This window comes from Leucopleurus acutus (assembly GCF_964270905.1).
Source record: "Leucopleurus acutus genome assembly, chromosome: 19".
NCBI classification, from domain to species: domain Eukaryota; kingdom Metazoa; phylum Chordata; class Mammalia; order Artiodactyla; family Delphinidae; genus Leucopleurus; species Leucopleurus acutus.
The window spans coordinates 57,869,345-57,897,312 of NC_139161.1; the positions used below are offsets into that span (position 1 = coordinate 57,869,345).

At 43.7% G+C, this 27,968-nt stretch overlaps 2 protein-coding genes across 4 annotated transcripts in view; both read right to left on the bottom strand.

Moving 5' to 3' along the window:
- The window catches only part of TEKT3 (tektin 3), a gene marked incomplete at its 3' end in the record, with an annotated part of 183,109 nt that extends 174,756 nt beyond the window's left edge, over nt 1-8,353 (bottom strand). The window contains exons 1-2 of the mRNA XM_082861471.1: nt 8,190-8,353; nt 3,299-3,340 (exon numbers count right to left, since the gene is read on the bottom strand). The remainder of the gene's footprint in view (nt 1-3,298; nt 3,341-8,189) is intronic.
- A 9-nt stretch (nt 8,354-8,362) lies between these two features.
- On the bottom strand, nt 8,363-27,596 carry LOC309976033 (Golgi apparatus membrane protein TVP23 homolog B). Of its 3 annotated transcripts, XR_014326980.1 has the most exons (8): nt 27,534-27,596; nt 24,393-24,475; nt 23,059-23,203; nt 19,039-19,128; nt 17,485-17,616; nt 12,941-13,069; nt 11,435-11,564; nt 8,363-10,327 (listed from the first exon to the last, which is right to left on the bottom strand). XR_014326980.1 is itself a non-coding variant. In XM_082861477.1 (7 exons), exons 1-7 carry the CDS (start codon nt 27,543-27,545, stop codon nt 11,538-11,540), a joined length of 618 nt encoding a protein of 205 aa, XP_082717603.1. In that variant the 5' UTR covers nt 27,546-27,596; the 3' UTR covers nt 8,365-11,537. The 3 variants fall into 3 exon arrangements, 2 of the variants coding, with proteins under 2 accessions (XP_082717603.1, XP_082717604.1); XM_082861477.1 differs by having other exon boundaries at nt 8,365-11,564; XM_082861478.1 differs by lacking the exons at nt 8,363-10,327; nt 11,435-11,564 and adding an exon at nt 11,721-11,853.
- Nucleotides 27,597-27,968: the final 372 nt, after the last annotated feature.

Sequence of the window (27,968 nt, forward strand, 5' to 3'; positions counted from 1 at the left end):
ACTACATATTTTATTAAAGCTGTTATGCCCAAAAACATCCTAAACCAAGTTATTAAAATTGAAGTTACAGAGCACATGTCATGGACAAGGGATAAATATCCAGAATATTTAAAAGATGTCTTGCTAAACAAAGCCTTGCACATCTGAAGAACAATGAGGTATCTCCCGTGGCTGTAGCACACAGTGGTGTGTGCGCGTGCGCGCACATGCCCAAGCATCTGCATGCTATGCTCCACGCTCCTGCACAAGGAATCCTTTTGACTCAGAAAGCCCTTTCCCTGTTTTCTTCTAGGTGTTTGAAGAGACTTCAGGGAAACTAGTCTTTCCTTCCTTGATGTTTCTCTGGCTCGTTTCACATCCTCTATGAGACAAGCTTTAAAATATTACAATTCATTATGATTAGTATTGCAGTGGCAGCTTGGGCTATCATAAGAAAATACCATAGATGAGGTGGCTTAAACAACAGAAATTCATTTCTCACAGTTCTGGAGGCTGGAAGTCCAGGATCACAGTGCCAACGTATTCAGCTTCTGATGACAGCTCTCTTCTGGGCTTGCAGATGGCCACTTTCTCTGTGTCCTCACATGGCCTTTCCTTGGCATGTGCACATGGAGAGATCTCTCTCTTCCTGTTCTTATAAGGCCACCAATCCTATTAGATTAGGACCCGCCCTTCTGACCTCATTTTACCTGAATTACCTCCAAAAAGCTCTACTTCCCAATAGTCACGGTGGTTAGGGCTTCGACATAGAACTGGGGGAGCCAGGGAGGGGACACAACTCAGTCCTGGCAGGTATTCTGCCTCCACCACCCCTGTTTTTTAAAAAGCTTTCTGAAATCTGTACAAGCCTTGAGCAGCATCTGCCACAGCCCGCCTCTGTCCTAGGGCTTAGGGTATCAAGATGAGTTTGGTTGTCGTCAGGTTACTTCTGTAGATACAGCTAACGAAGGGATGCGTCCATGCTTCTAGGAGGGCAGCGTGACGAGATCCCAGAGGAGACAGAGGAGAAGGTGAGCAAGTGTTCCAAGATGTGTTTAAATGCTCTTCAAGCAAGAGGTGATGCCATCCTCTCTGAAGTGGTGGCAGGTATGAAACCAGATGCCCAAGAAGGCTCCCCGAAGGATGGCATTTTTTAGCCTAATTTTTGGTGGCTGCTTCCACCATCTGGGTGGCATCCACTATGCTGTCTCCATATTTTATCAGAAGAGGCTGCCAGGCCTCAGAAGGACGCATGCAGGGCTGGTCTTTCAGTGACCATAGGCACTCATAGATCCACAGTTATCCACTCTTACCTAACCTCACAGGTTGTGCTACATTGTGCCTTCATCCCAACAAAGACAAGTAGCATCAGTGGCTGGAAACAGGTGCCAGCAGAAACCTAAAAACAGAGACCGCGGACACCCAGCATTCTACAAGGACCCCCACCCGGCTCTTAGTGGTGGCAGCAGCCCTGCTCCTGGCCCCAGCTGGCGATGACCATTAGTTACTTCATCTTCATTTCTTGCTGCTCAATCCAGGGGGCCCCAGAGGAGGTAACATGTGACTCAAGACACCGAAAATCTGTAGCTCTCCAGGTCTACAGTTGAAAGTTCACTTCCGCCCAGGCTGTTGGAGCGTCAGTACACACTCAAATGAGGTTTGTTGGGTGCCGCTGGGTCCCTGGCATTGGTCAACAAGAAAGAGAGCCTCATGCTGTCGCAGCGTTTGCAGACCACTTGGAGAAGAGTGATGGTTAGTTTTAGGTGTCAAGTTGGCCAGGCTACAGCACCCAGGTCTTTAATCAAACGCTAATCCAGGTGTTGCTGTGACAGCATTTTGTAGATGTGGTCAACACCCACAATCTGCTGACTTTAAGTAAAAGAGATTACCCTGGAGAATGTGGATCGGCCCCATTCAAATTAGTTAAAAGGCCTTAAGAGCAAAACTGAGTTTCCAGAGGAAGAAGGAAGTTGGCTCAAGACCAAAACATCAGCTCCTCACCAGGAGTCCCAGCCTGCTGTTCTACCATACTGACCAGCACTGGCCAGCTCCCACAGCTGCATAAGCCAATTCCTTGAAATAAATGCGTGTGTGTGTGTGTCTGTGTGTGTGTGTGTGTGTGTGTCTGTGTACATGCACTAGGTAGGTAGATATAGATATGGAGAGTTTATTTCAAGGAATATATCCATAAGATGTAAATACAGACATAGATCTATAGATATAATTTACATTTATATCTCCTACTGGTCTGTTCCTCTGACTGGTACAAGGAGACTCACACATACACGAGGCATTACTAGCCAGTGTCCTACGCGCTACGACTGGGGGAGCCTCACATGCCGTACTTAACGGTGTAAGCCTAAGTCGGACCCTCCAGATCTGAATCTTAGAGCCATCATGCACTAGATGCACCATGACCTTGGGTCAGTTCTTATGTTCTGCAAGCCTCAGTTTCCTCACCTGTAAAATGGAGATAGCATCTTCCTCCTGAGGTTAATGCAAGGGGTCAAAGAGGTCACCTGTCTCGCCCAAGAACACACCGCTAGGAAGTGTGAAGCCAGGACTTCAACTCAGGACTGTCTGCCACCAGTGCTCGCCCCCCTAACCCTCTGCCATCACCTTCTCCTTGGGGATTACACTTCAGCTGTTTCTTCTTTAACAGACGCTCTGCCCAAAACAGCCCACATATGTTGTTACAACTTCAACTCTGTTCTGCAGAGATGCCTCTTAAATTCATAGCTTCTGCCCAATCCTAAGGTAGAATTCCATGCTTCCATTGCATTCTGGTACTTGGATGTGACCACTGGCTTCAAACCCAGCATATCTTAAATTCAAACTCATCATCTTTCCCTGCCACTGACCAGTCCTGGCTTCATCTCTCTCTAGTTGTATGACCCTGGGAAAGCTACTGACCCTCTAAGCCTCAGAGTCCCCATCTGTTCAATGGAGGGAGGGGGGTGGTGATATGAGGAAAGCAGACACGTATCCTGTATGTAGTACCTATCCTGGGGTCTGGTACATTGTAAGCACTAAATATATGATTGTACTTAGTCATTCAGCATCTATTCATTCATCAGCACTGCTTTTAACTTATTCTACAGTAGGAAGCATGGATTTAGTCCTAACCCACTACTTGCAGGCTAATTTCCCAGGAAAACTATCATTTCCCACTAAATCGAGTAAATAAGATGCTACAGTATGGCTGTTTCCTTTCCATTTTATGTTGGTGTATTGCCATCTAGTGGACAATGCACAAGTTACAAGCAAAAGAAGAAAAGGGCGTGCAGACAAAGGCGATAATCCTAAAAGAAATGTTTACCGTGAAGACTGGTCCATAGCATTGTTGGATTTCAACAACTATCTGAAAAACATAAATAACAAGATGTGCTCTGAATAGACAATAAATTGTAAATGAACACTACAGTAAGTTACCAGCTTATAATATTACAATCTCTAACTTGTTCTAAGCAAAATAAAAAATAAAAGAATCAGCATTCTTTCCTGCAACTGACCGCTTTTCTCCATTTGAATTCTCCATGCCACATATTGGATGGGAATCTAAATCATAAGGAAGCCACTCAACCAGGAGTTAGACCTCCTGACTGCTCCACCTTTAACTAGCTAAGCAACTCTGTTTTCCTTTCTGAGTATGTTACCATCATGGAGTGCTTACCATATGCTTGGGACTATGCTGAATATTTTATATGGATTATCTCTTAATCATTAAATTATTAATAGTGAACCACTAGTAATAATGATTACTGAGTTTTTTATTTCTCTCTTCAATCCTCTGACCTTTTGCTTCATGCATTTTGGACCTCTGTTGTCAAGTGCATATATGTTTATAATTGTTATGTCTTCCTGATGGATTGACCCTTTTATCAGTATGTAATGTCCTGTCGCTTGTAACAATTCTTTCTGTCTTAAAGTCTATTTTGAATGTGTCATCTGACCTCATGGTTTCTGATGAGAAGCAAGCTTTTAATCTTATTGAGCATCCTTTATACGTGATGGATTGTTTTCTCTTGCTGCTTTCAATATTCTGTCACTGGCTTTTGACAATTCAACCATGATGTGCTTAGATGTGGATCTCTTTTGAATTTATCCTTAGAATTTGTTGCACTTCTTGAAAGTGCAGATTAATGTAGGGTTTTTTTTTTTTTTCCCCCCAAGTCTTTCATGAAATTTGAGAAGTCTCCAGCCATTAATTCTTCAAATATTCTTTCTGCCTCTCTCTTGTGTCCTGGGACTCCCATAACATATATGTTGATATGTTTGATGGTCCCACAGGTCCCTTTGGCTATATTCACTCTTCATTCTCCTTTCTTTCTGCTCCTCAAACTGCATTATTTCAATTGTCCTATTTTCAGTTGTTCTCCTTCATCTGACTGTTGAACTTCTCTAGTGAATTTTTCATGTCAGTTACCATACTTTTCAGTTCCAAAGGTTTCTGTTTGCTTCCTTTCTATAAATTTTTCATCTCTTTACTGATATTTGCATTTTGTTCACAGCTCATTTTCCTACTTTCTTTTAGTTCTTTGCCCAAAGTCTCTCTTAGATCTGTGAACATACAACATATATGACAGCTGATTTAAAATCTGGGCTTCCTCAGGGAAGGTTTCTGTTGAATATTTTTTTCCTGTGTACGAGCCACTGTCTTGTTTCTTTGCATGTCTTATAATTTTTTGTTGTTGAAAACTGGACGATTTCAGTAATATAAGGTGGCAACTCTGGAAACCAGATTTGTGGCCCCTTCCCTTTAATGCTTATTGTGGTGGTGGCTGCAGGCTTTTTAGTGACTTTCCAGAATTAATTCTGTAAATCCGTACTCTTTGTCACATGTAGCCACTGAAATCTCTACTCAGTTAGCTTCATCTTCAGCTAATAATCAGGCAGATATTTCCTTAAGCACCTGAAATAAGTCTTCTGCCTTTTGCTGAGGGGCTCATGTGTATTGGGGCACACCTTCAACACTCCAGAAGTTTACAACTCTACCTAAGCCTTTATTTCCTGTCTGTGCAGAGCCTCAAGACCATCTAGAGATGAGAGATTAGGGCCTTTTCGGGTCTTTCCTGGGCATGCAAATCCTGCACATGCATGTGACACACAGTCGGGTGCTCGCAAATATACATAAAATTCCCGTATATGTGGCCACTACAAAGCAGACTAATGCAGCTGCAGTGGTTTTAACTTGCAATTCAAATGCCATGAGCAACATTGACACGAAAACTGGTGACAGTTTTCAAACTGGTGAGACACTCTTGGTAAGGTACTGAAAGAGTACAACCTTCTTTCACTTGAGAGTTACGTTTTTGGGTAAGTCAAGTGCTGCAAATCTGCAACAAAAAAGGACTTACAGTCTAAGCTCAGATAATTATTAATCAGTGTCAACGCTCACCAGCTAGAGACCATGCGGAACAGAACTGTGGCTGAACCAAAGTGGGTTTATTAGCACTTTTCGCACAAGGAAGACCACACACCATGGGGTGTCTCAGTACAAGGGCGCTAGGACGGGCTTATCAGAGAATTTGGGCCTGTGTTAGGGGATTTCAAGCAGGGTTCCATGACCCATAGTTTTACTCCAGATTGGGTGCTTTCAGAAAGCAAAGCAATTCTGAGTAGGTACCTTAGTAATTTTCATCTAGGTGGTAGGAAGAACAGTGGTCTAAGACCATTCTCAGCAGAGCAGCAGCAGTCTCCGCATAGGCCAGGAGAGGGGGTGTTTCTTCATGTTTTGTAGTTTGCACAGTATTCTTGTTTCTATGCTCCAACATGACTACAAAGCGTCCTCATTTTTGTCTTGCTGCCTCATGGTCACAGAGCAGCCTTGTCAGATGTTGGTGTCGTAGAGAATTACTCATGTTCAGAGAGAACACCAGAGCCTAGCTGCAAGGGCCAGGTCAGCCTCCAGCTGACAGCTGTCAGGGGTTGCTTTTCCTTTCTTTATAGCAGGACTGTCATATACATAATTTTCATGGGACACATGGAAGCTATAGAGATGTAGGACAATTTGGGGTTGTACAGGACTGTCCTATGCGCTACAAGCTCCAGGCATCCCTAGCCTCCGCCCACTAAAATAACCAATCATCCTGCTAACCAATGATTAACACATTTACAAAAACACCCTCCCTTGGGGGCAGCACCACCTCGAGAGAACTCGAGGGTGTAGCTCTAAACATCCTAAATCCAACCCCCAAATCACATTAAAGTAAGAATATAGACATAAGAGTACAGCAGCCTACGCCCTCACAGAACTATTTCACCAAACAGTGCTTTAATGGCTTTGCATCAAAAGTTGGCTTTGAAAAGGCCATCCAGATCCAAGGCTATTTACTTACTGTAGAAACGGTGCTGAGAGCACCAGCCACAGCAGCAGCCGGTGCCCTCTACATAGAGCCCCCATGAGAAGTATGTGGTGGGCGCTGCCAGTTTCCTACCCAATGTCCCTTTCTCCTTTCTCCCCTAACAAAACCTCACTTTTACTCAAGGCAGCCATGTGCCCACCTTCATACCTGCTTTTCCAGACTTCCATACACCTGGGTGACACCACTCTGGCCAATGAGATGTAAGCAAGCAGAAGCAAAAGTCTACAGTGGTTTCTGAGAAAGCTTTTGCTTTTCTGCTAAAAGGGAACAGATAGGACGGGGACCTCCACTCTCCTTCCTTGCTTATAAACAGATGAGTCATCTTCAGCTGTGACAGTCATCTTGTGACCCTGAGGCAATGAGCATGGGGACAAAAACCAGCTTTCTGAGGAACTGTTTAGTAACTGCATCAACACCAGCAAGTGCCCAGTTTTAGACTTCCTTTGTAGAGAAACACACAAACCCTTTTTTTGTTTAAGCCACTATTATTTGTGGAATTTCCTGTTACTTGCAGTTGAACAAATTACTAATAGAGAAAACAGTTAAACATCAGATAACTTAAGGAATAAGAAACGGGGGTTTATGTTAAGCCTTTAATGTTACAAACAAGTGGGGGGGGGAAGTGCTCAAACTATATGAGGGGGAGGGGTTTGAGTTAAATCTTCATTTTTCTTAGCAGGAAGCCAACAGCTATTATAGCAAGTTGATAAGTCAAGAAACACTGTACAAACAATAAGCATTTTATTTAGTATGGAAGTAAATACCCAAAATACAAAACCTGCAGCAGTTGAAGATGTTTGATTCTGGGGAGCAGAACTGAGAGTGGGATAAGACTTGCATTTCTTTGTAGCCCTTCGGTTTTCTGACCATGACTGCTTTAATTATTATTTTGTAATTAATCATAGTGGGGAAAAGTGATATATAAGACTACACTTTTTCTTGGCACTAAATTTAACTTCTTCAGGAAGGAAGGATTGCTCTTTTCCTTTTAGAATAACAATATTAAGGTTTTAAGGAATGCTTCCTGCTTCTCACAAGAATTTGATATTATTTCAACTTTACTTTTAATTGAAAAATGTATGTGACATATGATTTGAGAATGTGTTCCTCAAAAGCAGGCAGACTTTGGTTTCACCTTCCCAGCAGTGGTTTGCAGCGAACAGTGGCTCGGGGGCTCCTTGGAAAATGGTAGTTAGGGCTGAGCGGGTGATTCCAGAACCTCCAGACCTGTTTCCTCTAGAGCAGCTCTGCTTTGCTCATTACAGATATTCAGCTTTGACCCAAGACTTAGAAGAAAGAGCTCTACTAGTTTGAACATCACTGCAATGCCACAAAAGTTAGCACAGCTGAACCTGACCTGCAAACATACTCAGTTTGACTTCACATGTTTTTTTTCTTTTAAAATTTAATTTACAAACATTAAAAGATCAGATTTCATATAAACATCCAGATTTTCCATTCCTCTTAAAAAACTGAAAACCCTAGCAACACAGGAACCACATTCCTGAGTGGCAACAGTGGCTGGAAATGAGAAGCTCCTGTCCCTTTAGATGGAGGTGGACTCTCCTAGTTGAATTTTCACCTGGTCAACTTCACCTGTCTGTTCTGATTAGAATTGGTGATGCTGCACTAAGGGACCAGATTCCAATTTCTTTCCTTGCAAAAGTAAATAGCATGGAACAGTGGAGAAATTACTGAATTAGGACTTAAGAGTTTTTTGAGTATTACTTGTCAGGTGTGCACCTATATTCGTCAGAAGAGGCTATTACGTTGTGTTATGTTATGGAAACAAATTAACCAGGAAATCAAGTGACTTCACGCACCAAAAGTTTATTGCTCACTTACGCCATTCGTCCAACAGGAGCAGGTGGGAGATTCTGCTCTACAAGCCACCCAGGGACCCAGCTGGCCGAGGCACCATCTCGAGCACCACTGGCTGCCACAGAAGGGAAGAAAGATTAGAAACTCTCACATCAGTTTCACCTTCCTCACCCAAAAGCGATGCAGGTCACCTTCACTCACATCACACGGGCCATAACTGATCTCATAGCTTCAGTTAATTAGGGAGCTGGTGGGAAGTACAGGAGAACAAAGGGAATACTGGGGGAGCATCACTGTCTCTACTACCTGCAATCGTCAGTAAATTATTTTACTTTTCTCCATCTTAGCTATTCATCTGTAACATGAGGTTGTTCATGATCTCTCCTCCTTCTAGAGGTTACGGGGGGAAATCAAATAAGGTAATAGACATAAAAGAACTCTGAATGAGCTCTGAAGAGTTTTACAAATTTAAAGGACCACAGTACTGACACCATGGTGGACTTACTGTGCCATCACCTCCACACAACCACACACACCCTTGCCTATGTTTCAGAGCTGTGGGCCAAACAACAGGCACACTGGGGGCTCCAGAATGCAATGTTACTTTCATTTTAATTGCACCATTCAGTCAGTTTACCTGTGCTCAAGGCTGACCAGGGAAGATAAAAAAGAAAGCAACACCTGCTACCCTCGGTCTCTTCAAGTAGTTTTCCCGTCTTGAAACAATTATGTGTGGCAGATTTTACTTTCCAAAGATGGCTGCTTTGTCCCCTCCCCGTGAACTCAGGGGGACCTTAGTGGCTGCTTCAACCAGAGAATGGCAGAAGTGACACTATGTGAACCCCGAGACTAGTCATAAAAACATCACACACTTCTCTGGCTCCCTGGGGAAGCCTGTCTTAGACCCCAGCTGCCAGGCTGTGAAGAAGCCCAGATGAGCCTCCACAGAGAGACGACCCAGAGGTCACAAATGTGGGTGTTCCAACCAGCAACCTGGCTGAGGTTCAGCTGACAGCCGCCATCAATCTCTAGACCCGTGAAGATGCCCCCAGATGTTTCCTGCCTCCTGGCCAATGTGCAAAACCCAGGCTTCAAATCTCTCAGCCAAGCCCCAGGCTGTGCAGCAGAGGAAAGCTGTCCCCACTGAGCTCCATCCAGATTCCTGACCCACAGCTTGTGTAAGCATAAGAAAATGACTGTTGTACACTGCTACGTTCTGGGGTGAATTTTTACGCAGCAACAGCCATCTGGAACGGCTGGACTTGTTGGAATCTATAATATTAGCTTAATTAACTCACAGGAAAGAACAAATATGTATTTGATGAACTATTAAATCTCAAATACTATACTAATGGAAACAATTGTGGGGGCTGCTGAAAATACACTGTATTGATAAGAATTCACTTAGGCTGTAGTAACAGAAAAACCAAAGCAATAACACTTAAACAAGACAGAAGTTTGTTTCTCGCTTAAAAATTCAGACAGGCAGTTCAGGGCTGCTGGCCCCATCAGAGGGAACTCAATCTCTACCTTATTTCTCTGCTGCTCTCAAAAATAAGGCTATCACCCCATCGTCCATGACAGCTGTTCAAGCGCCATCTATTCTGTCTACATTTCAGCTAAGAGGGGTGAAAAGGGGAGGGGATGCGCATGCCGGCCTTCTAAGAATACTTCCTGGAAGTGTAGCCAAGGTGCAGCAAGAAAATCTGGGAAAAACTGTCTTTGTTGCCATGTCCTGGCTAATAAGTGGGAAATGAATAGAAGGGAAAAATGAATATTGGGGGATAAACAGTAGGTCTTGCCACGTACGTATTCCAAAATTCAATTCATATTTGGTTTAGGATTGAAGCCTGAAATAACAATTGTTACCTCAAGAGCAACCCCCCCATGAGACTCTCAGCTCTACAGACTGACACCAGATCTTTCAGGTTAAATAAAAACATTTATGCAGCATCCACTTTCCTCACCAGACAAGTATAAATAAAATGGGAAACAAGCACTTACCAAATTAATGACTTAGTAAATTAATGATTCGTACGAAAGGAAAGGACATTTAGAGACAAATATTTCCTCTAAAATCAGTAATATGTCCTGATGGGTCTTCCTGTAATCAGTGTCTCCTTGGGCAAGTCAGTCAATAACCTGAAGTCCTGTTTCGTCACCTATAAACCGGCATCACACATAACAGGCTTGTCGTGAGGATCAAATGAGATTACGAGTGTCAAAATGCTTTGTAAGCAGTAGAGTTTTATACAAATATAAAGTTATGCACCTTCAAAGCTATCACGCCAATAAGATACATTCAATTAAATTTTTAACAATGTATAAATACAATCACAAAATAATCTATCTGCCAATTAAAAGAAAATTTACAGTACCTACAACAGAATTTACAGATGCCTGCAATAGTTTGCGGATTGTTACATACATTGTTTTAAGAAATACCATTAATACAAACACATGATTTACAATATCCCCATTATAGCAAGAAAAAAAATAGATTCGTAAAATAAAACGTCTTTTAGGCATTTACAATGCCAAGTATTGAAATGATTATTCTCACTATGACATAAGAATAATACTCTTTTAGTGGTAAAAGACAGATTTCATTAGGCCAAGGACCACTGAAGAGCTTCTGGAAGGTTCCAAAGTAAAATCTGGCTATCTTTCCCCCAAAATAAATAGAACAGCAGCAATGCCTACGTATCCCATGAACATAAACTATGAAAATTCCTTTTATATTAACTGGGCCTTAAGTACGTGACTCATTACAAATAAAAATAAACAAAATTTTAGAAACTAGTTAACACCAATAGCCCAAATTTGGTTTTTACCTGCCTGTAAACGCCTAGGATAAGAAGTTTCATCATGAAGTATATATTAAGTGTAAAATTAACAATTATTTCTAACTCTATATATAAGCCAAAGTGCTCACTCTTACCATGGAAGCAAAACCTAAAATAATCTACAGAAATAGTATGTAAACACAGAGAGTTTTGAGATAGACTAGGAACATCCTTCTTGTTCTGTGGATCAAAATGCAAAGGTCTCCATTCCATATGGGCATGAACACAAACACTTCTGTTAATTTAAGACACATGGATCTTACACAACTATGTGCATACACATATGTACACCATGAACCAAATGTTAACAATGTTTCTAGCTACACCACACCTTCAAGCCCCATATGCTAGAAAGTAAAAACTTAATATGAAAACTACTTTTCCTTTTTTTTTTAAAGTAAACTTTAAAATGGAAAAACAAACCCAACACTCCTCTTTGCAATAGGTACTGAGTTCTAAAGGTTCAGAGTCAAGACCCCCTTCAGTTGTTCCCAATGGAAAGAACACGCAGACTCCCTCACTCTCTTCAGGAGGTCTGATCGTCTCCAGTGGTCTGCAAAAGAGAAACAACTCCTTAACACTCAAAGCTATTTGACTTAACATACCAGATTTAAAGCACTAGGAAAACATTTCGTAACTGCCAGCACAGCCAGCTACTACATTACCTGGCATCCCATGGCCCAATTATGTTAAAAATTACTGTCATGCTAGAGAAGTACAGCAATGGGTCCACTCAGATGTCCAGCAAGTCACTTGCATTTGAGCAGAGCATCACCAAGTGCCATGTAAGTCTACTGACCCTGTCCATGTATGTCAGCTCAAGGTTCAATTTCAGCTGAATGCTGGTAATCGTAAGGGAAAAAAAACCTATTAAGCACACACTTGACAATTACCATGAGGTGGACCTTACCCAGCAAAGGTATACTGGGACTCTGCAAAAACCCTCAGGAGGAGAGTCATGTCCCTACAAGAATCCTCATTTTCCCTACTTCTTAACTTTTATATAAGAGAAACTGTACAGGAAACGGCACTGGATTTCAAGAGAGCTGGGTTAAGCCCTAGCTTTGCACCACTTTGTTTCTGTATGTTCCTGAGAAGTCACTTAGCCTCTCAGGGCTTTAGTCACAAATGTAATCCTTGAACCAGCAACATCAGTACCACCTGGGAACCTGCAAACATGCGACCTATGAGACCCGGCCCCAGGGCAACTAAATAAGAAACTTTGGGGGTAGGACCCCACAATCTGTGCTCTAGCCCTCCAGGAGATTCTGATGCATGTCCAAGGTTGAGAACCCGTAAGTGTCCTGTATAACGTTACCTGCCCAACCTATTGCATGAACACAAACACGAGACATCACTCATACAAAGACCTAATCAATTTCCCAAAAGTTTTACCAATTACTATTTACCTATGAACACCACTTACCCCGTGGAAAACTCCGATTTAAATCTTCATATCGAGGAACTATAGTAAAACCTATACATTCTTCAAAACCAAACCGAGTACTTTAAAACAGTCTTTAACGATATGGTCTTATTATGTTTCTAACTTGTTCTTACTGTAAAGCCTAAAACCACACAATATATTGATACATGCTTCAAAACTGTTCATTTAGAGCCACCGGAAGTAATGGAAAGCAACTGAACTTCCTCTAATTAAAAAAAGAAGTTATTATCAATGAACATTTATCCCTCTGGTTTTAAAATAATTTCAGGATATCGACAATACATTTCTGGAATGCCCTAAAAGCCTCCAAAGAGAAATTAAAATAATTTTATCGTCATCATGTCGTACTTAAATAAGTATGTCCCTTTAAAAAACTTTTTTTAAAGTACTTCATAGAAATTAAACTCTGCAAGAGTTAGAAATCTTCATTGCATTAGTCACTGACCGCATCCAAATTACCCTGACATCCAGAAAACACTTACTTGTCTTAAAAACTGCTTTCCAAGGTACGATGTAGCCATGCTGGTTAAATTCTTCCTGCTGCCCACTTTGCACCTGATGTAGCCATACAAGTTGGCCCCTTGCAGCACCACACCCATGATAACCACCGCCTGGGAGAGGGGAATAACCAACAGTTACGGGCTTGACACTGACTGACCGTCTCTCTGCCATAAACAAAACGCGGAGACTGTCTCGGGAAAGAGCAGGAAGAGGAAGCTCTGTGAAGGGGGTTGTGGCCGTGAGACTTCCGTGCGCCCTCCCTCCCAGAGCAGACCCATCCAATACGCACTCTGCACCACCCAACAAGCACCCATCAACACACATGCTCTGTGCCAGCCCCGGGGATGCAGTAGGGGGACCATTCATTCTCTAATATTTTCCATGGTTCTGTGAGTAAAGATATAAAAAAAGTAAATGAGACTCAGAAGGGGCTCAAATGTTAACTGTTTCCTTAAAAATTCCAAAAGAATGGTCAAGAGATAGATCAAGTTCAACACACTGAAAGCACACAGAGCTGAGTCTGCTCTATGCTACTGTGTGGGCAACAACTGGCTTCTAAGAAAGCAAACCGGTGCCTCAAGGTAGCAACCAACAGGGGTTTGCCTTCTGTGACAAGGAGATGGGGGAAGGGCGCAGAGGGGGACACAGCACTAGGAAGAAATGCACTTCAGCAGAGTTGTTTCTTCCTTGTGGCCACAATCCTATAGGTGACCCCACTAAGACCGCTAAGGATTGAGAAAAAGAAACGCAAGCCTACTATTTAAATATTATTAAAGAAAAGTTAATTAGAACAACATGAGGGGAGCCCACGGTTAAATATTCTACAAAGCTTTTCTGTAAAGGGCCAGATAATAAATATTTTAGGCTCTGCAGGCCATATGGTCTCTGCTGCAAATACTCAACTCTGCCATTCCAGCCCCAGAGCAGCCACAGGCAATATGTAAACAAACAGGCAAGGCTGTGTTCCAACACAATTTTACAAAAACAGGCGTAAGGCCAGATTTGGCCTGCAGGCCACAGTTTGCCAAACCCTGTTCTAGAATAAGCAAATGGTCTGAGTAGGCAGGAGGACCAACGGTCATCAAGCCCATCACCACAGAGAACAGTGGGTGGGGAAGCTTGAGGGACAGGATGCCCCCTTCCTGCCCTGTGGTCTTAAAACAGGAGCCCAAACCACCTTTCACCCCCCTCTCCCTGCTCTGCTTTAGGGAAGGGGAAACACTGCCAGAGAAAGACTGGGCTGCCTCCCCAGAGAGAGGTGAAGGCTCCAAGGGCTCACAAACGATCTAAAGCAGGAGGGCAGAACCACGACAGGCCACAAGAACTCCACTATGTAAGGGAAGGAGCCCGAGCAAGCCAGCCGAGGCAGCCGGCGGCAGGCCTGCGGTCCCCTCCTCACACCTGCGCCTTCAGGCGACCAAACCGCAGCTCAGAGCAGAGCCCAGATGTCTCAGACAACAAGGAAGGCAGGCAAGGAGAACTCACCCACACGAAACCAACATAAAGAGAAGGTCTGGACAGAGCTGCCACTGCAAACAGGAGCAAAATCGGGAGGGGAACAGGGAAAGGCAGCTACGCAGAACCACAGCAAAAAACAAAAAGAAGAAAGGAACACAGTATGCAAAAGGCAGACGAAGAATCATTCTAAAAAGAAATAGAGTCCACCAAAATAAAAGCATTCCTGAAGCATTCGTCACCCTACAGAAGAACCTAAAGACAAGAATTCAAAGAGAATGAAGGTAAGACAAGACACCTTGAAAACGGAGCTGGCAGAGCTCAGGAAACGCAGAGAAGCCCTTGCTAAAGCAGCCCACTCCGCTCTCCCTGGCACTCTCCACTCCGTTACCGTGTGTCCCCTTTCTAACAACCCTTACTTACTGTCTGTCTACACTCTGCTCCACTAGAAAGTGGTGCTATCGGAGCAGTCATCTTGTTTATCAGGCCCTTAATCATATCCCCAGCGACCAGGACAGCTCTGGTGTATGGCAGACTCTTTTAAAAAGATGTGCTGAGTGAATAACCAGAAAGGAAAAGATGAGAGACGAAAGCATTTAAGATGGTAGATGAGAACAGATAAAAATGATCCAACACAGAGGTAACTGGTACCTCAGAATCAGAGACACCAAAACACAGAACATAAATAAATGTAAAGACAACAGAAGATAATTTTCCTGATTCAAAGCAAAACCTGTGCCTGCATATTAGAGGGGCACAGTTTCCAGAAAAAGCAATACAGAAAGATAAACACAAAGACAATCTGTTTATGTATGCTATTTTAAAACTTCAAGAATGATTAACAAAAATTATTTGTCCAGGGAGAAAAATAATTCACTCCCTTACATGGAGGTTAAGTAAGCCAGGCCTCAGATTTCTCTACAATATTCAATATTAGAAAATGAGGAAGTAATGTCTTCTAAATGGTGAGAGAAAAAAGTTGTGACCCAAGAATATTAACTTAGCCAATTCTTTATTCAAGAATAAAGAATCTTTTTTCAAGAATGAAGAAATAAAGAATTTATTCAAGCATAAAGAGTTTATTCAGAAAGAAAAAAGAAAAGTTTATTCAAGAATAAAGTCAACAGGCTCATATTCTTAAACATGACAGAGCCAAAGGAAAATAACACCCACACGTTTTTTGAAAAAGATCACCCAACAATGAAATTCAGCCAACCAAGAGGTAAAGGAGAAGCTGCAATAAAAGGACTGAATCAATTTATTTAAAAGTAGATCAAAGACTGAACAACCAGTAACAAATATCGTTTCAAAAGGTAATTGTTATAAACCTTGACAACAAAAATAATACTGGAACAAACAAAGCTCAGGCACAGAAAGGGAAGAAACAAAGGAGGGAATATAAGAGTGTTTATTTCATTCCCTTTCTAAACAGTCTCTAAGTCAATAAACAGGAGTAAGTATATTACTTAAAATAACTAAAGTAAGACTACAACCAACAAAAATCCAGAAGTGGAAGGAGGGAGGAAAGGTGGGAGAAGGCATGAATGTTAACTTTACATCTTTCACAGCAGGAAATCAAGACATTAAATACATTTCTTAATTCATGAAAGAGGGTATGATACATGAAATACATGAAAGAGGGTTATGTGATACAGATAACTACTAGAAAAACTAAAAACAGAAAATAAACCTTCCAAATCTCAAAAGGGAAAGTATTCATGTACGTGTATGCACAAAGGAAAAGAGAACCTATACAGCGAACTAGACAAGGAAATATTAAAAACAGGAGAAAAAAAACACAATTAAGGCCAAAATACATCTGATACCAATATGTATTAAGTGAGATAAAATCAATTATTAAAAGAATAAGACACACAGTTTGGGCTAAGTGACAGATTATATTTTCCAAATATGGTGGCAATTGTATCTCCACATGCTCTTCTAGAACCTTCTTACTCCCCCATCAAGCTGTAGAGCCTAATTTCCATTCTCCTGAATGTGGACGGGTGCCAAAAGTGATGCTGTGACTTCTGAGGCTAGGTGGTTGTCATGGGCTGAACTTTGTATATGTATATATATATAAATGTATATGTTTAATATATATAATCCCAGGACCCCAGAATGTGACTGTATTTGGAAACAGGGTCTTTAAAGAATTAAAGAAAAATAAGGTCACTAGGGTGGGCCCTAATCCAATATGATAGGTGCCCTTATAAGTAGAGGAGATTAGGACACAGACATGTACAGAGGGAAGACCACATGAAGACATTGGGAAAAGACAGTCAACAAGCCAGAGAGACAGACCTCCAGAATTGGGAGAAAATAAATTTCTGTTGTTTAAGCCACCCAGTCCGTGATACTTTGTTATGGCAGCCCTAGAAAACTAATACAGTTGTACAAAGTAATACAGCTTGTGAACTAAAACACTCTCAACTGGAGCTGTGACCCTCCAAGTAAGCTGTGACCCTCCAAGTCTAACTGCCATGAGGCCACCAGACTGTAATGAAGCCCCAACCAGCAATGTGGAAAGACCGCGTTCAGAGGCCATGGGACCCCATAAAGAGGAGAAGCCTCAGCAGCCCCCAGCCACTGTCTGACCACAAGTACAAAAGATCCCAAGCCAGAACTTTCCAGACAAGCCCTTCCCAAACTTCTGAACCAGTGAAACTGTGAGAGATCATAAAATGACTGTTGCAGTAGATAACCAGAACAGGTTACCAACCAGTATTTTCAGAAAAGACCACTCTGTTAGTTCCAAGCCAAGCTAAGCACATTTGGAGTATACTGACCATCCCCGACCGACAAGATTATGTGATACACGTGGTAATCACTGAACAAGATGGGCTAAATCAAATTCTGCTCAGCACTTGGAGAACTGGTGAGATGGAGTCTTTCACAGGACTCTGCTCTCTGTACTTAGAGAAAAGCAGAGTTGAGAAACCAAACTTGGGAAATACATGATGAAGCTGCCTACTCAAGACAGGTCCCTGATGTTAACACAGGTGCTGCTTATTATGACTGTCCACCAGCCACCTTAGCGGGCTACTGACAGCTCCACACTGATACTCACCAACCACTTCACTCTGAAGGAGAAGAGGGCACTAAAGGCAAATATCACCCACAGCACCGGACAGGCAATGAGTCCTAACCAGAAGATTCTTGATTCAGCCTCTGAAACAGTTTTACTGTCTTGAGGAGAGGACTACAAAAGAACATGAATTTAATAACCAACGTTCTGTGGTATTTATCAGCAAAAAGTTTAACATTTTTAATGAAAAACCCCTTACCCTCAAATTCAAATAAATTAATACAGACAACCCAAGTCCCAAGTTAGAACTCCTACCCCCCGCCCCACAATCTCCCTCAAGCAAAACAGTAGATCTACCACTACTGTAATTTTTGGAACTGGTCTTAACATACTTTGTTTTAAATTGAGAATGTTTCATTTTCAGGGCAGAGTGGACAGTTGTCATCACCCAAGACAGTAAGGGTGGCCTCTGATAGGCTTCTAGTCAATCCTTCTTGCACTTATACTGATTATTCATAAGCAAGCTTTGAAAGATGCCTTCTTAGGTGAGGATTCAGGAAATCAAGGCTATGTTCATCCTGGAGACTAAAAGGTCCATCAGGGTCCACAGGAAGAAATGCAGTCAAGGGATTCCGGACAATGACCAGAATGTCTCAGCAACACCCAGGAATTTAAAAGGGCGCTGAGTGGTTTCCAAGGTAGATTTTATAATATAAAGGACTATAGGCTCACTGAGCACAATGCTGCTTTCTGAGGAGTCCTAGTCAGGGCCCTAACAAGCAGAGGCAAGCAATTTAATCGGTGCTGTCTCCAGGAGTTTTGTCCTCTGGCTCCCAAACTGATTTCCACTACAGATAAGCAGGCTAACCCAAAACAGAGCAAGGTCCCCTAGGGCTTCTGAAGGCACAGCCTGAAGAACAGACTGCTCTCTGCTTAACTCAGATTTTCTATCCAGCTGCAAACTTCCTCTTTCTTCCTCCTGAGTACGAATGGAGGAGGACCCCGGGGGGGAAGGACAGAGGGAGCCACTGGAGGGAGCTACACTAGGCAAGGCACACAGGGACCCCAAACAGAGACCCTTCAGCAGCAGCCCCTGGGAGCCAGCTAAGCACGCGGCATAAACCCTGAGCCCAAGCCCTCTCAGGGTTCTTTCCTGGACACACCCTGTTTCCAGTCGGAACTAAAGAGAAGCACAAGGCAAGTTTAGAAGGTCATCTGGTTCTGTGCTATACCATGCCAAGCGACCCGGGGCGGTCCCTTATGTGTAGATGCATCTGAAGTGTTTAGGTAATTGACCCTTAAATACTCAAATGTATCTACACATTTTTTTTTTTTTTTTTTTCAGTACGCAGGCCTCTCACTGTTGTATCCTCTCCCATTGCGGAGCACAGGCTCCGGACGCGCAGGATCAGCGGCCATGACTAACGGGCCCAGCCGCTCCGCGGCACGTGGGATCTTCCCGGACCGGGGTATGAACCCATGTCCCCTGCATCGGCAGGCGGACTCTCAACCACTGCACCACCAGGGAAGCCCTACACATAATTTTTTGAATGACGCTCAAAAAAACCCACAAAAAACAAAACAAAGGCAGTTTACCTTCCTGGACTCAAACACCCAATGGCTTTTTCCATCTTCATCAATATGATTCCACCAGCGCAGGCCAACCATTAGTCTACCTGTGACATTCTGGTAAAGATTAATATATGCACACACATTTTAAAAACATTATTTACAGGTCTACCATAACATCGTATCTTAGTGTAACAGTTCACAAACAAGAAATCATCAGCTTTCCCGCCATGATATCCAATTAAAGACCACTACGTACCAGGCCTGGACAAAAGAGTAAATAAAATGCCATGGCAGGCCCCACAGGGGCAGAGGTGACAGGGTCAGCACACCCACAACCATTACCTTTCTTTTCCCTCGCGAACTCTTGTCCTTTCTCCAGTTCCCTAATGTTTCTAAACCCCTTGCTCTTTAGCTTCTGGGACCTACTTTTTCCTATATATCCTGACCACAGCTACATATACTTTATAACTATGTATCTCTAAAAAAGGTTATGGACTGAATACTGTGTCCCCCCAAATTCATGGGTTGAAACTCTGCCCCCACGCCATCACCAAGTGATGGTATCAAGAGGGGGCCTCTGGGAGGTGATTAGGATTAGATGAGGCCATGCGGGCGGAGCCTTCGTGAATGGGATTAGTGTCCTCATAAGAGTCAAGAGACAGCTTTCACCCTCTCTCTGCTCTCAGTCATGTGAGGATACAACGAGACATCAGCAGTCTGGAACCAGAGGAGGGCCCTCACCAGAGGCCGACCATGCTGGCACCCTGACCTTGGATTTCCAGCCTCCAGGACTTGGAAAAATAAATTCCTATTGTTCGTAAGCCACCCAGTCTCTGGTATTCTGTACAGCAGCCCAAACGAAGACTATGGTTATAGGCACTGACCTTCATTCAGTACTTGAAATGCACCAAGCTCCTTCCCTCTTACTAATACAACAAACTGCTTTGATAGCTTTCCTAACATAATGAAAGGAATACAGAAGAGAAGAAGAGGAGGAGCCTTAGAGACCAAACTTCATTTTGTAGAAACGCTACCAATCAAAGGCTAAGCAAAAGAGAAGAGCTGGCAAAGAAGACCAAGAACAGCCAGAAGTCTATTGTAGTGGCACTTTCAAATAACAGCTCTTCGAATAGTCTCAAACTCCTCCATTTTCCCATTTTCCAATTCTTTACTTTGTTTTTGTCATTATTAGTTTATTTTCCGAATTTCTCTCAAGCTTATTATTTTTGTTTTTGAAACTTCTAGACCTCTAATAAAAGCCTTTTGTCTATTGTTTTTCCTCTGAATTCAGCTTTAGACACATTTCAAAAGTTTGAATGTAGATGTTCATTATCATTAAGGTATAAATAATCTATATTTACAGTTTTTATTTCCTTTTTGCGCCAAGATATTTAGCAGAATGGCTCTTTTTAAAAATCCCAATTTTGACAACCATTTTTTTTTTATTAGTCTCCAGTTCTGTTGTACTGGACTAGAAAATGTAGCTGCTTTGGGCAATTTCTTTGGATTTTCTTCATAGTGATATTTAGTCAACTTTTGTAAATGTTCCACAGGAACTGAACAAGAAGGTATTATGCCTCTACATACAGATTTCCAAATACTGCTATGAAAGTGACCTTGTTATTTCATTCAGATCCTTCAAACCTTAAGTATTTTTTGCTGCTCTGATCTGCAAAGACAATGGTTTGTTAGACTTCTATCACAACAGTGTTCCTCCATCTTCTCTAGTGTTTCTAGTAGTTTTTCACTATAGTTTGATGTGATGTCTTTCTGTGAATGATCCTCACTGTGACTCATCAACTGACCTTTCTTGTTCCACTGAAAGCTGTCTTACTCTCATTTCTGCTTTGTCTGATAATAATATAACGTCAAGTTTCTTTTTGTTTGAATTGGTCTTATGTTATCTTTGCCTTCTTTTACTTTTTCTAATGTTACAATTATAGTTAGATCTTTTGGACTGGACTTTGATTTTTGACCAAATCTAAGAATTTTTATCTTTAAAAAGAGGGTTTAATCAAATTACATCTACAGCTGTAACTAATGTGCTACTGCTCCCATCCCCTTGCACTCTGCCCTATGATATTTCAGGTTCCTGGACGCTTGCTTTGCTCTCCTTCTCTTGATGTTTTAGTTGCTCCTGTCTTCTCCAATGTTGTGGAAGACACACAATGTTTTAAATTTTACTAATAGTTACCATAAAAATTTGAATACAACTATTTATTCTTTTTTTTACTATATTTCTCAAAATAAAGAATAAGACAAAAGTCCCATATAGGTTATAACATTTAAGTTCTTTTCATTTTTTAAATAACTTTATCTTATTTATCTCTTTTTTTTAATAATTATCTCTTCTTTTGACAACTGCCTTGAGATTTACAACTACGACACACTGCTGTTCTAACTACATTCAGAACCCTGCACACCCCCTTCCCCAAGTCCATTTAATAATTTCCCCATTCTTGACTTCTTAATTTCATATCTCAATTGTCTGCATATCTGTGAGTAATTCTGCCACAGATGAAAGGGTATTTTTTAAGCCCTTGTTTTAAAAAAAAAATGTTATCAGAAAATATACTTTCTGGCCACATTTTTTTTTTTTTTTTTTTTTAATTTGGTCATGCTGTGGCTTGCATCCCGGTATCTCAGTTCCCTGACCAGGGACTGAACCCAGGCTATGGAGTGAAAGCCCGGAATCCTAACCACTAGGCCACCAGGGAACTCCCTCTGGCCACATTTTTTAAAACTCTAAACCCACAAGGATCTAATTATATAATTTTTGGAAATTACCAGGAAGACTGACTGAAGGTGGTGTTCTATTTGGCTAAGCAGAAATTACATGAACAACAAAAAGAAATGTTCCTCAAAACAAAACTGTGACCTGGATACAGTAAACACTTTAGAGCATAAAGCAACAGAAGAAATTCAAAGAAATACAAGGCAAAGAAGACTGTACAAAAGAAAAGACTACAGGAAACAGACCTTTGTAATCTTTACTCTCAGCATTTTGTGGCCTACGGAAACTGGCCACCACCAAGCCAACCACTTCTGATATCTGTAACAATCAAAAGATCTAAAAATGGCTGCGTTGGTGGACATGAGCCGACCTGTAACATCTTACTGGTTTTTGAATCAATATACATACCTCAAATTCCAAAAGTAGCTTTTGCCTTTTTTTTTTGCCTTCAATTTTTCCCCCTACCATTTTATTATGAAAATTTCCAAACACACAGAAAAGTCAAGTTTTACAGTGAATACCTATCACCTAGTGTCTACATTTACTATTTTACCATAGTTACTTTATCACATGCCCCTCTATCTATATACCTATCTCTCCATCCATCCATCCCTCTACCTACCACTGCCTCTGAGTTTGAACCATTTCTTACACTCTTTTCTATCCCCTACAACAGGATCCCTCAGCCTCAGCAGTATCCACATTTGGGGCCGGATGATTCCCTGATGTGGGGGGCTGCCCTGTGTGTGCACCTTCAGATATTTAGCAGCATCCCTGGCCTCTACCCGTGTGATACCAATAGCACACTTCCCCCACCCCCAGTTGTGACAACCAAAGATGTCTTCAGATACTGACAAACGAACGTCCCCCTGGAGGGCAAAACTGGCCCTGGCTGAGAAACACTGCCCTCAAGCTCAAATAGGAGCCTTTGTAATGGTCGGTACTTGTAATGGTGGACAAACTACCCTGGGGTCTTATCTAGAAATCATAGGCGGCATAGCCGGAGGTGACCCTGAAGCAAAACCAGTGGTGAGGATTAGAAGCAATATGTGTAGTCTGTAGCTGCTGGTCACATTTTTATTTGTTTAACTTTAAAGCTGACATAGGTTAACGTAAAGCACAGACAAGTCAGTAAACCTACACGTGATCTGCCACAACTGGCACTCTGACACAGGTGAGGCCTAAGATAACAAAAAGATAAATTAACACCAATCGGAAATGTTAAGTGTCATTTTTTTTTTTTTACTGTTTACACGTCATTCAATCTCATCATATAAATACGATTTTAAAATAAAAACAATCAAACCTACCTTGACTGCCCAAAAGTCACATGACAACAACAAGATAATTGTCACCATACAGGCAATAAAGCTGCTGCTGAACAATTCACAGAGAAGATAGACTATAATTGCACTGACTCGAAAGAATAAATGGAAAAATGATGCCACTGGGTGTCTGAAAACCAAAACATAATAAAAGATATGCAATTACATTTACAACAGGTACTGCAGATGTAGATGAAAATGTTTCAGCCAAAGCAGAACCATGCAGAGTCTTGCCAAAATAAAAGATGACTTGAGGAAGAAGCAAACCGCCTACCTCTCTTTTTTCATAAGTCCCATTATTTGACTAGGCCCTGCTGTCACAGAAAATACACTATGTAAACGTGACTTTAACAACTCATTGATTATATACTTTCACAAAATATATAACAAGAAACTTTACCAAGCTTAGAGGAATTAGGAAACTACACTCTTAGGACTGACTCCTATTTTTACATGTCTAAATATCATGCCCTAAGAATTTCTAGGCCCTCAGAAATCACTTCAGGCGTTAAGACAAAGTGACCACCAGGCATAGTTGCTGTTTTAACAGCAGCTTCGTTGTGATATAATCCACACGCCACACAATTCCCCTATTTAAAGGGTATAATTCAGTGATTTTTGGTATATTCACAGAATTGTGCAATTATCACACCATCAATTTTAGAACTTTTTCATGACCCCAAACATAAAGCCTATACCCATGGGCGGTCACCCCCCCACTGACCCCAATCCCACCCCTCTCCAGTCCTAGGCAACCACTAATGTACTTCTTGTCCCTATAGATTTGCCTATTCTGGACATTTCACATAAACAAAATCATATAATACGTGGTCTTTTGTGACGGGCATCTCTCACTTAGAGATGTTCTCAAGGTTCAGGTAGAATTTGATTTCATCAAGTGAATTTATTTAGCCATAACTAAGTTTGGAATAGAAAGATATTTGGCTTGATATTCTCACATTAGTTGATACAAAAGACACAATTCTGAAATTTGCATAATAAATCAAAATGTAATATATCTACAGAAACTATCTAAAGAAATGGTGCATTCTTGGTACAAAAGTCAGAATTAAAAACACCAGTGTTCAAAAAATTGGATTTGCAGATTTGAAAACTCAGTATTGAGTAAAATGCCATAAGTCAATTATTCCCAGGGAAAACGTGAGATGTCACCTCATCTCAGACTAAAGAGCAAAGCAGCAATACACAATATTCACCAGCACATCACAACCACTCTGCCCCGAAGCCCGTCGCTGGCACCAGGCGATGGACAGAACAGCACCAGACACTAACCCGAGTCTTGTAACTTATCGTCGTACCTGATTTTGGATTTTTTTGATCTACCAGTTGTCTCCTCTTCTGCATCAAACAGTGAGACATCTTCAATGTCATCATTACTGTCCTGATAGGAAAAGCAAATATTCATGAAGCAGAATGAAACTCCGTATTGCATGCCTACTACATGCAAGGCAGCACGCTAGTCAATACGGAAGATGACGGTAGGACACGGTCACGGCCACCTGGAACTCACAGCCTAGGGAAGGGGCGAGGTCAGTTCCCTCCCCCAACCCTTGATCACCTGGCCAAACCCCACATGGCAACCCAAGCACCTGCCGTCTCCATCCCACCCAAGAAGCTGCCAAGTGCAAACTCCATGCAGCCACCCTCAGGTGGCTCCCAGGTCAGAGCAGGCTGAGGCTGCCAAGATAACTCACTGTCTCTGTCTCCTCCACAAAACCATCTGACTGCAGCCCTGTTTTCCTGACCCCTTCTCTCAACTCTGTCCCTTTTTCTCCAAGGCTAAACCAGCTACTTGTAGTCAAAATCCCTTCTCTTCCGGCCTCCTTGGGGGTGTGTTCCATCACTCTTCCCCTTTATTTACAGTTTCCTGTATCTTCAGGTCTTTCTGGTGGATCTTTCTCATCAGCATACAAGCTTCTTCAGGTGTCCTTTACAGCGTGAAGAGATGTTTTAAAGTCCTGATGCTGAATCTCCCTTCTGTCCTCTACTTCCCTTCCCTCCTCAACCTCAGGTCTCTAAGTGGTTCGCACCTCAGCTCACTGCAACTCACCTGCAGCCTCAGTCATGCTTCACACCTTCACTGTGCCAGCCCCTCCCCACTCACCTGCCACCTCTGGTCTCACCCCCGCTCTACTCCAGCCCCTCATTACCCGGAGTATCTCCCTAAATGGAGAGCATACCATGTCACCCCCCTGCCCAAACTGCTCAGTGGCACCCCTCCCTGTACAGGATAAGACTTAAATCCCTCAGGCACAGCAAACCAGAGCTCGCGGCAGCTCAGGACCTGATCCCGTGCCCACCTCCCGACAACGCCCCCTCCCACTGAGCACTGCAGCAACGCTGTCACTACCTGCTCTGGGAAAACACTTCGGGCCCTCCCACCTTTCTGCCCTTCATGTTTTCTCTACCGAGAAGCTCTTCCCTTCCCCATCCCCTATGAAGCGGACCATCAGGCAAACGCCAAATCAGCTTTCAGCTTTCAGCTCAAATACTGCAACGGCTCAGAAACTTGCCCTGAAATCCCCAGGCATCCCCCCTCCCACGTCCCCACAGCACCTGGGCAAATCTCCGCTTGAACAATTATCTCGGGATAGTCTTCCTGCAAGTCTACTCCTCCTACCTCCTCCTAGACTCCAAGCTACTGGAGGGCAAGTTCCGTGCCTGCATTGTAATAAATCCTAGAGTCTAGCCGAGCACCAGGCCAGGTGCTACCGTATTTGTGGAAGACACGAGCTAATAAACAAAGAAGCAATCACCTACGACACGTGGCCGACCGTGGTCAGCGCCAGAAGTAACCTGAGCGCAAACAGGAGCAGATAGAGGGACGGGCTGTGGGGAGGCTTCCAGGAGAGTTCACCCGCTGGGCCTCCCTCCGGCCCCTTGACTAGGTATCTGTTCACAGGCACAGAAGTGGGAACACACAGAGTATGTATGGAGAAAGCCCTCATAGTAAATGAAGGTGGAAGAGTGGAGGAACAGCTGAAGCTAGAAAATGCAAAATGGATTCACATCTATGAGACCAGTGGTCTCCACCTTGGCGACAGGCTAGAATTCTCTGGGGGTACTTTATTTAGGCAAGAGGGGATGGAAACCAGTGCACAAGGAGAGGGCTCGACTTAAGAAGGCAGCACCGGGACTTCCCTGGCTGTCCAGTGGTTACGACTTCGCCTTCCAGTGCAGGGGGTGTGGGTTCGATCCCTGGTCAGGGAGCTAAGATCCCACATGCCTCGTGACCAAAAATCCAAAACATTAAAAAAAAAAAAAAAAAAGCAGCAGCAATACTGTTTTCGCACAAATTCGATAAAGGCTTTAAAAATGGCTCATATCAAAAAAAAAACGCAGCACAGACAGTGCAGTTACATAAAACAAAGGCAGAGTAAACAGGAGATTACGAGGAAAGCTGGAGATGGCAGGCGGTGCGGACACCGATGGCTTCCACCTTCTCAGTGAAACGAGCAGCAAGGCTAGGGGCTGAGAGCAGATAAGGAAGAAACGCTGAAGGTTTGAGGGAGAAGCCCTCGAGAGCAGCCTAGGTGGGAGGGAGAGGCGGCTACGGAGGGGGCAGGGTGACGACTGCCTGGCGGCCCTACGGGCTCGCTTGAGGTGCCTGGCCACACGCTTAAGTGGGAACAGTCAGTGCCGTTGTGTTTTTCTCCAGCCTCCTTCGGCCGGGACGCAGGTGCAGACCATCACCGGATTTTCCCCACTCCGGTCACCTCCCCGGAGCGGTCCTTTCCGACACTAAATCCCGAGGGCGTCCTATTCGCAGACACCTGCTATCACATCACCCTGGCTCTGTGACAGCCCTGTGAAAACTACCTTCAGTCTTTAACTTATCTTGCCTCCCCACCGCCGGCACCCTCCAATCCTCCCTCCGATTCAGGGCAGGAAATCGTCTGTGCGGTTCGCAGCCCTCCCCCGGGGCCTAGCACAGTGCTTGGGCCACAGTAACCCCTCAAGAGGAAAAGACGCCTACAAAATCTAACTAAAAGTGTAACTTTTTTAAAAATAGGAAGAAACTACGAAATGATTCTTACTAATCTCTGGTCCTACACGTGAGGGCTGTAATTAGCTCGGAGGGGCAGATGCAGTCACGGGAGTGGACCAGCTACCTCCAACGCTGCTGTAACAGCACAAACGTGAACGCAAGGCCGGGGGGGGGGTCCCCTAATCCCACGTGCGGGGTGGCGGCCCCCCTCCCCTCGCCCGGCCACACACGGCGTCTCCGCGGCCGCCCGGGCGCCACCCCGCGCCTCTCACACCCGCGCCGGCCCTCAGCGCAGCCCGGACCCCGGCCCCGCCCCCGGCCGCCCCGCCCGCCGCCCACCCGCTCCTCCTCGGGCTCCGGCAGCGGCCCAGGACGCTCAGCACGCGCCCCTCAGGCCCTGCAGGCCCGGTCCAGCCGCCGCGGCCCTCTCTCCGCGCCCACATCCCCTCACCTGCTGCAACATGGCGGCCCACGCCAGCCCCACTTCCGGGAGCCACGTCAGCGCCGCAGCCGCGGGCCGGGGACCAGAACAGACGAGGCGGGGTCACTACGCGCCTGGAGGAGCCGGAGTAACAGCGGCAACCCGACCCCACTTCCGCTTCCGGGCCCTCAGGGGCGTAGCAAGTGGGGGCGGGGCGATTCGGAGTGGGAGGATCCGGGCGGGGCTAGAGAGTGGGCGGGGCGGGGCGGGGCGAGAAGCCAGGACTCAGGTTGGGGCACGGGCAGGTCCAAGCAGGAGAGGAAAGTAAAAGATGCTGCTTTAGGGACTTCATGGTTTGTTGCCTGGAGATGTTGCTGCCGCCTACAGAGTGTCATTCCTCTAGTGTGGATGTCCTGAGGGCAGGGGTGGGGGTCAGGGACATGATTCCATAGTTTTCATTTCGTT

Excerpts from the sequence above, each read along its gene's own strand:
- LOC309976033 (XM_082861477.1), bottom strand. Across the intron at positions 19,129-23,058 it reads GTGACTTTTGGGCAGTCAAG|AATGTCACAGGTAGACTAAT; the intron begins GTAGGTTTGATT and ends AATCTTTACCAG. Across the intron at positions 17,617-19,038 it reads GGGTGTTTGAGTCCAGGAAG|TCCTCTCCTCAAGACAGTAA; the intron begins GTAAACTGCCTT and ends GTTCTTTTGTAG.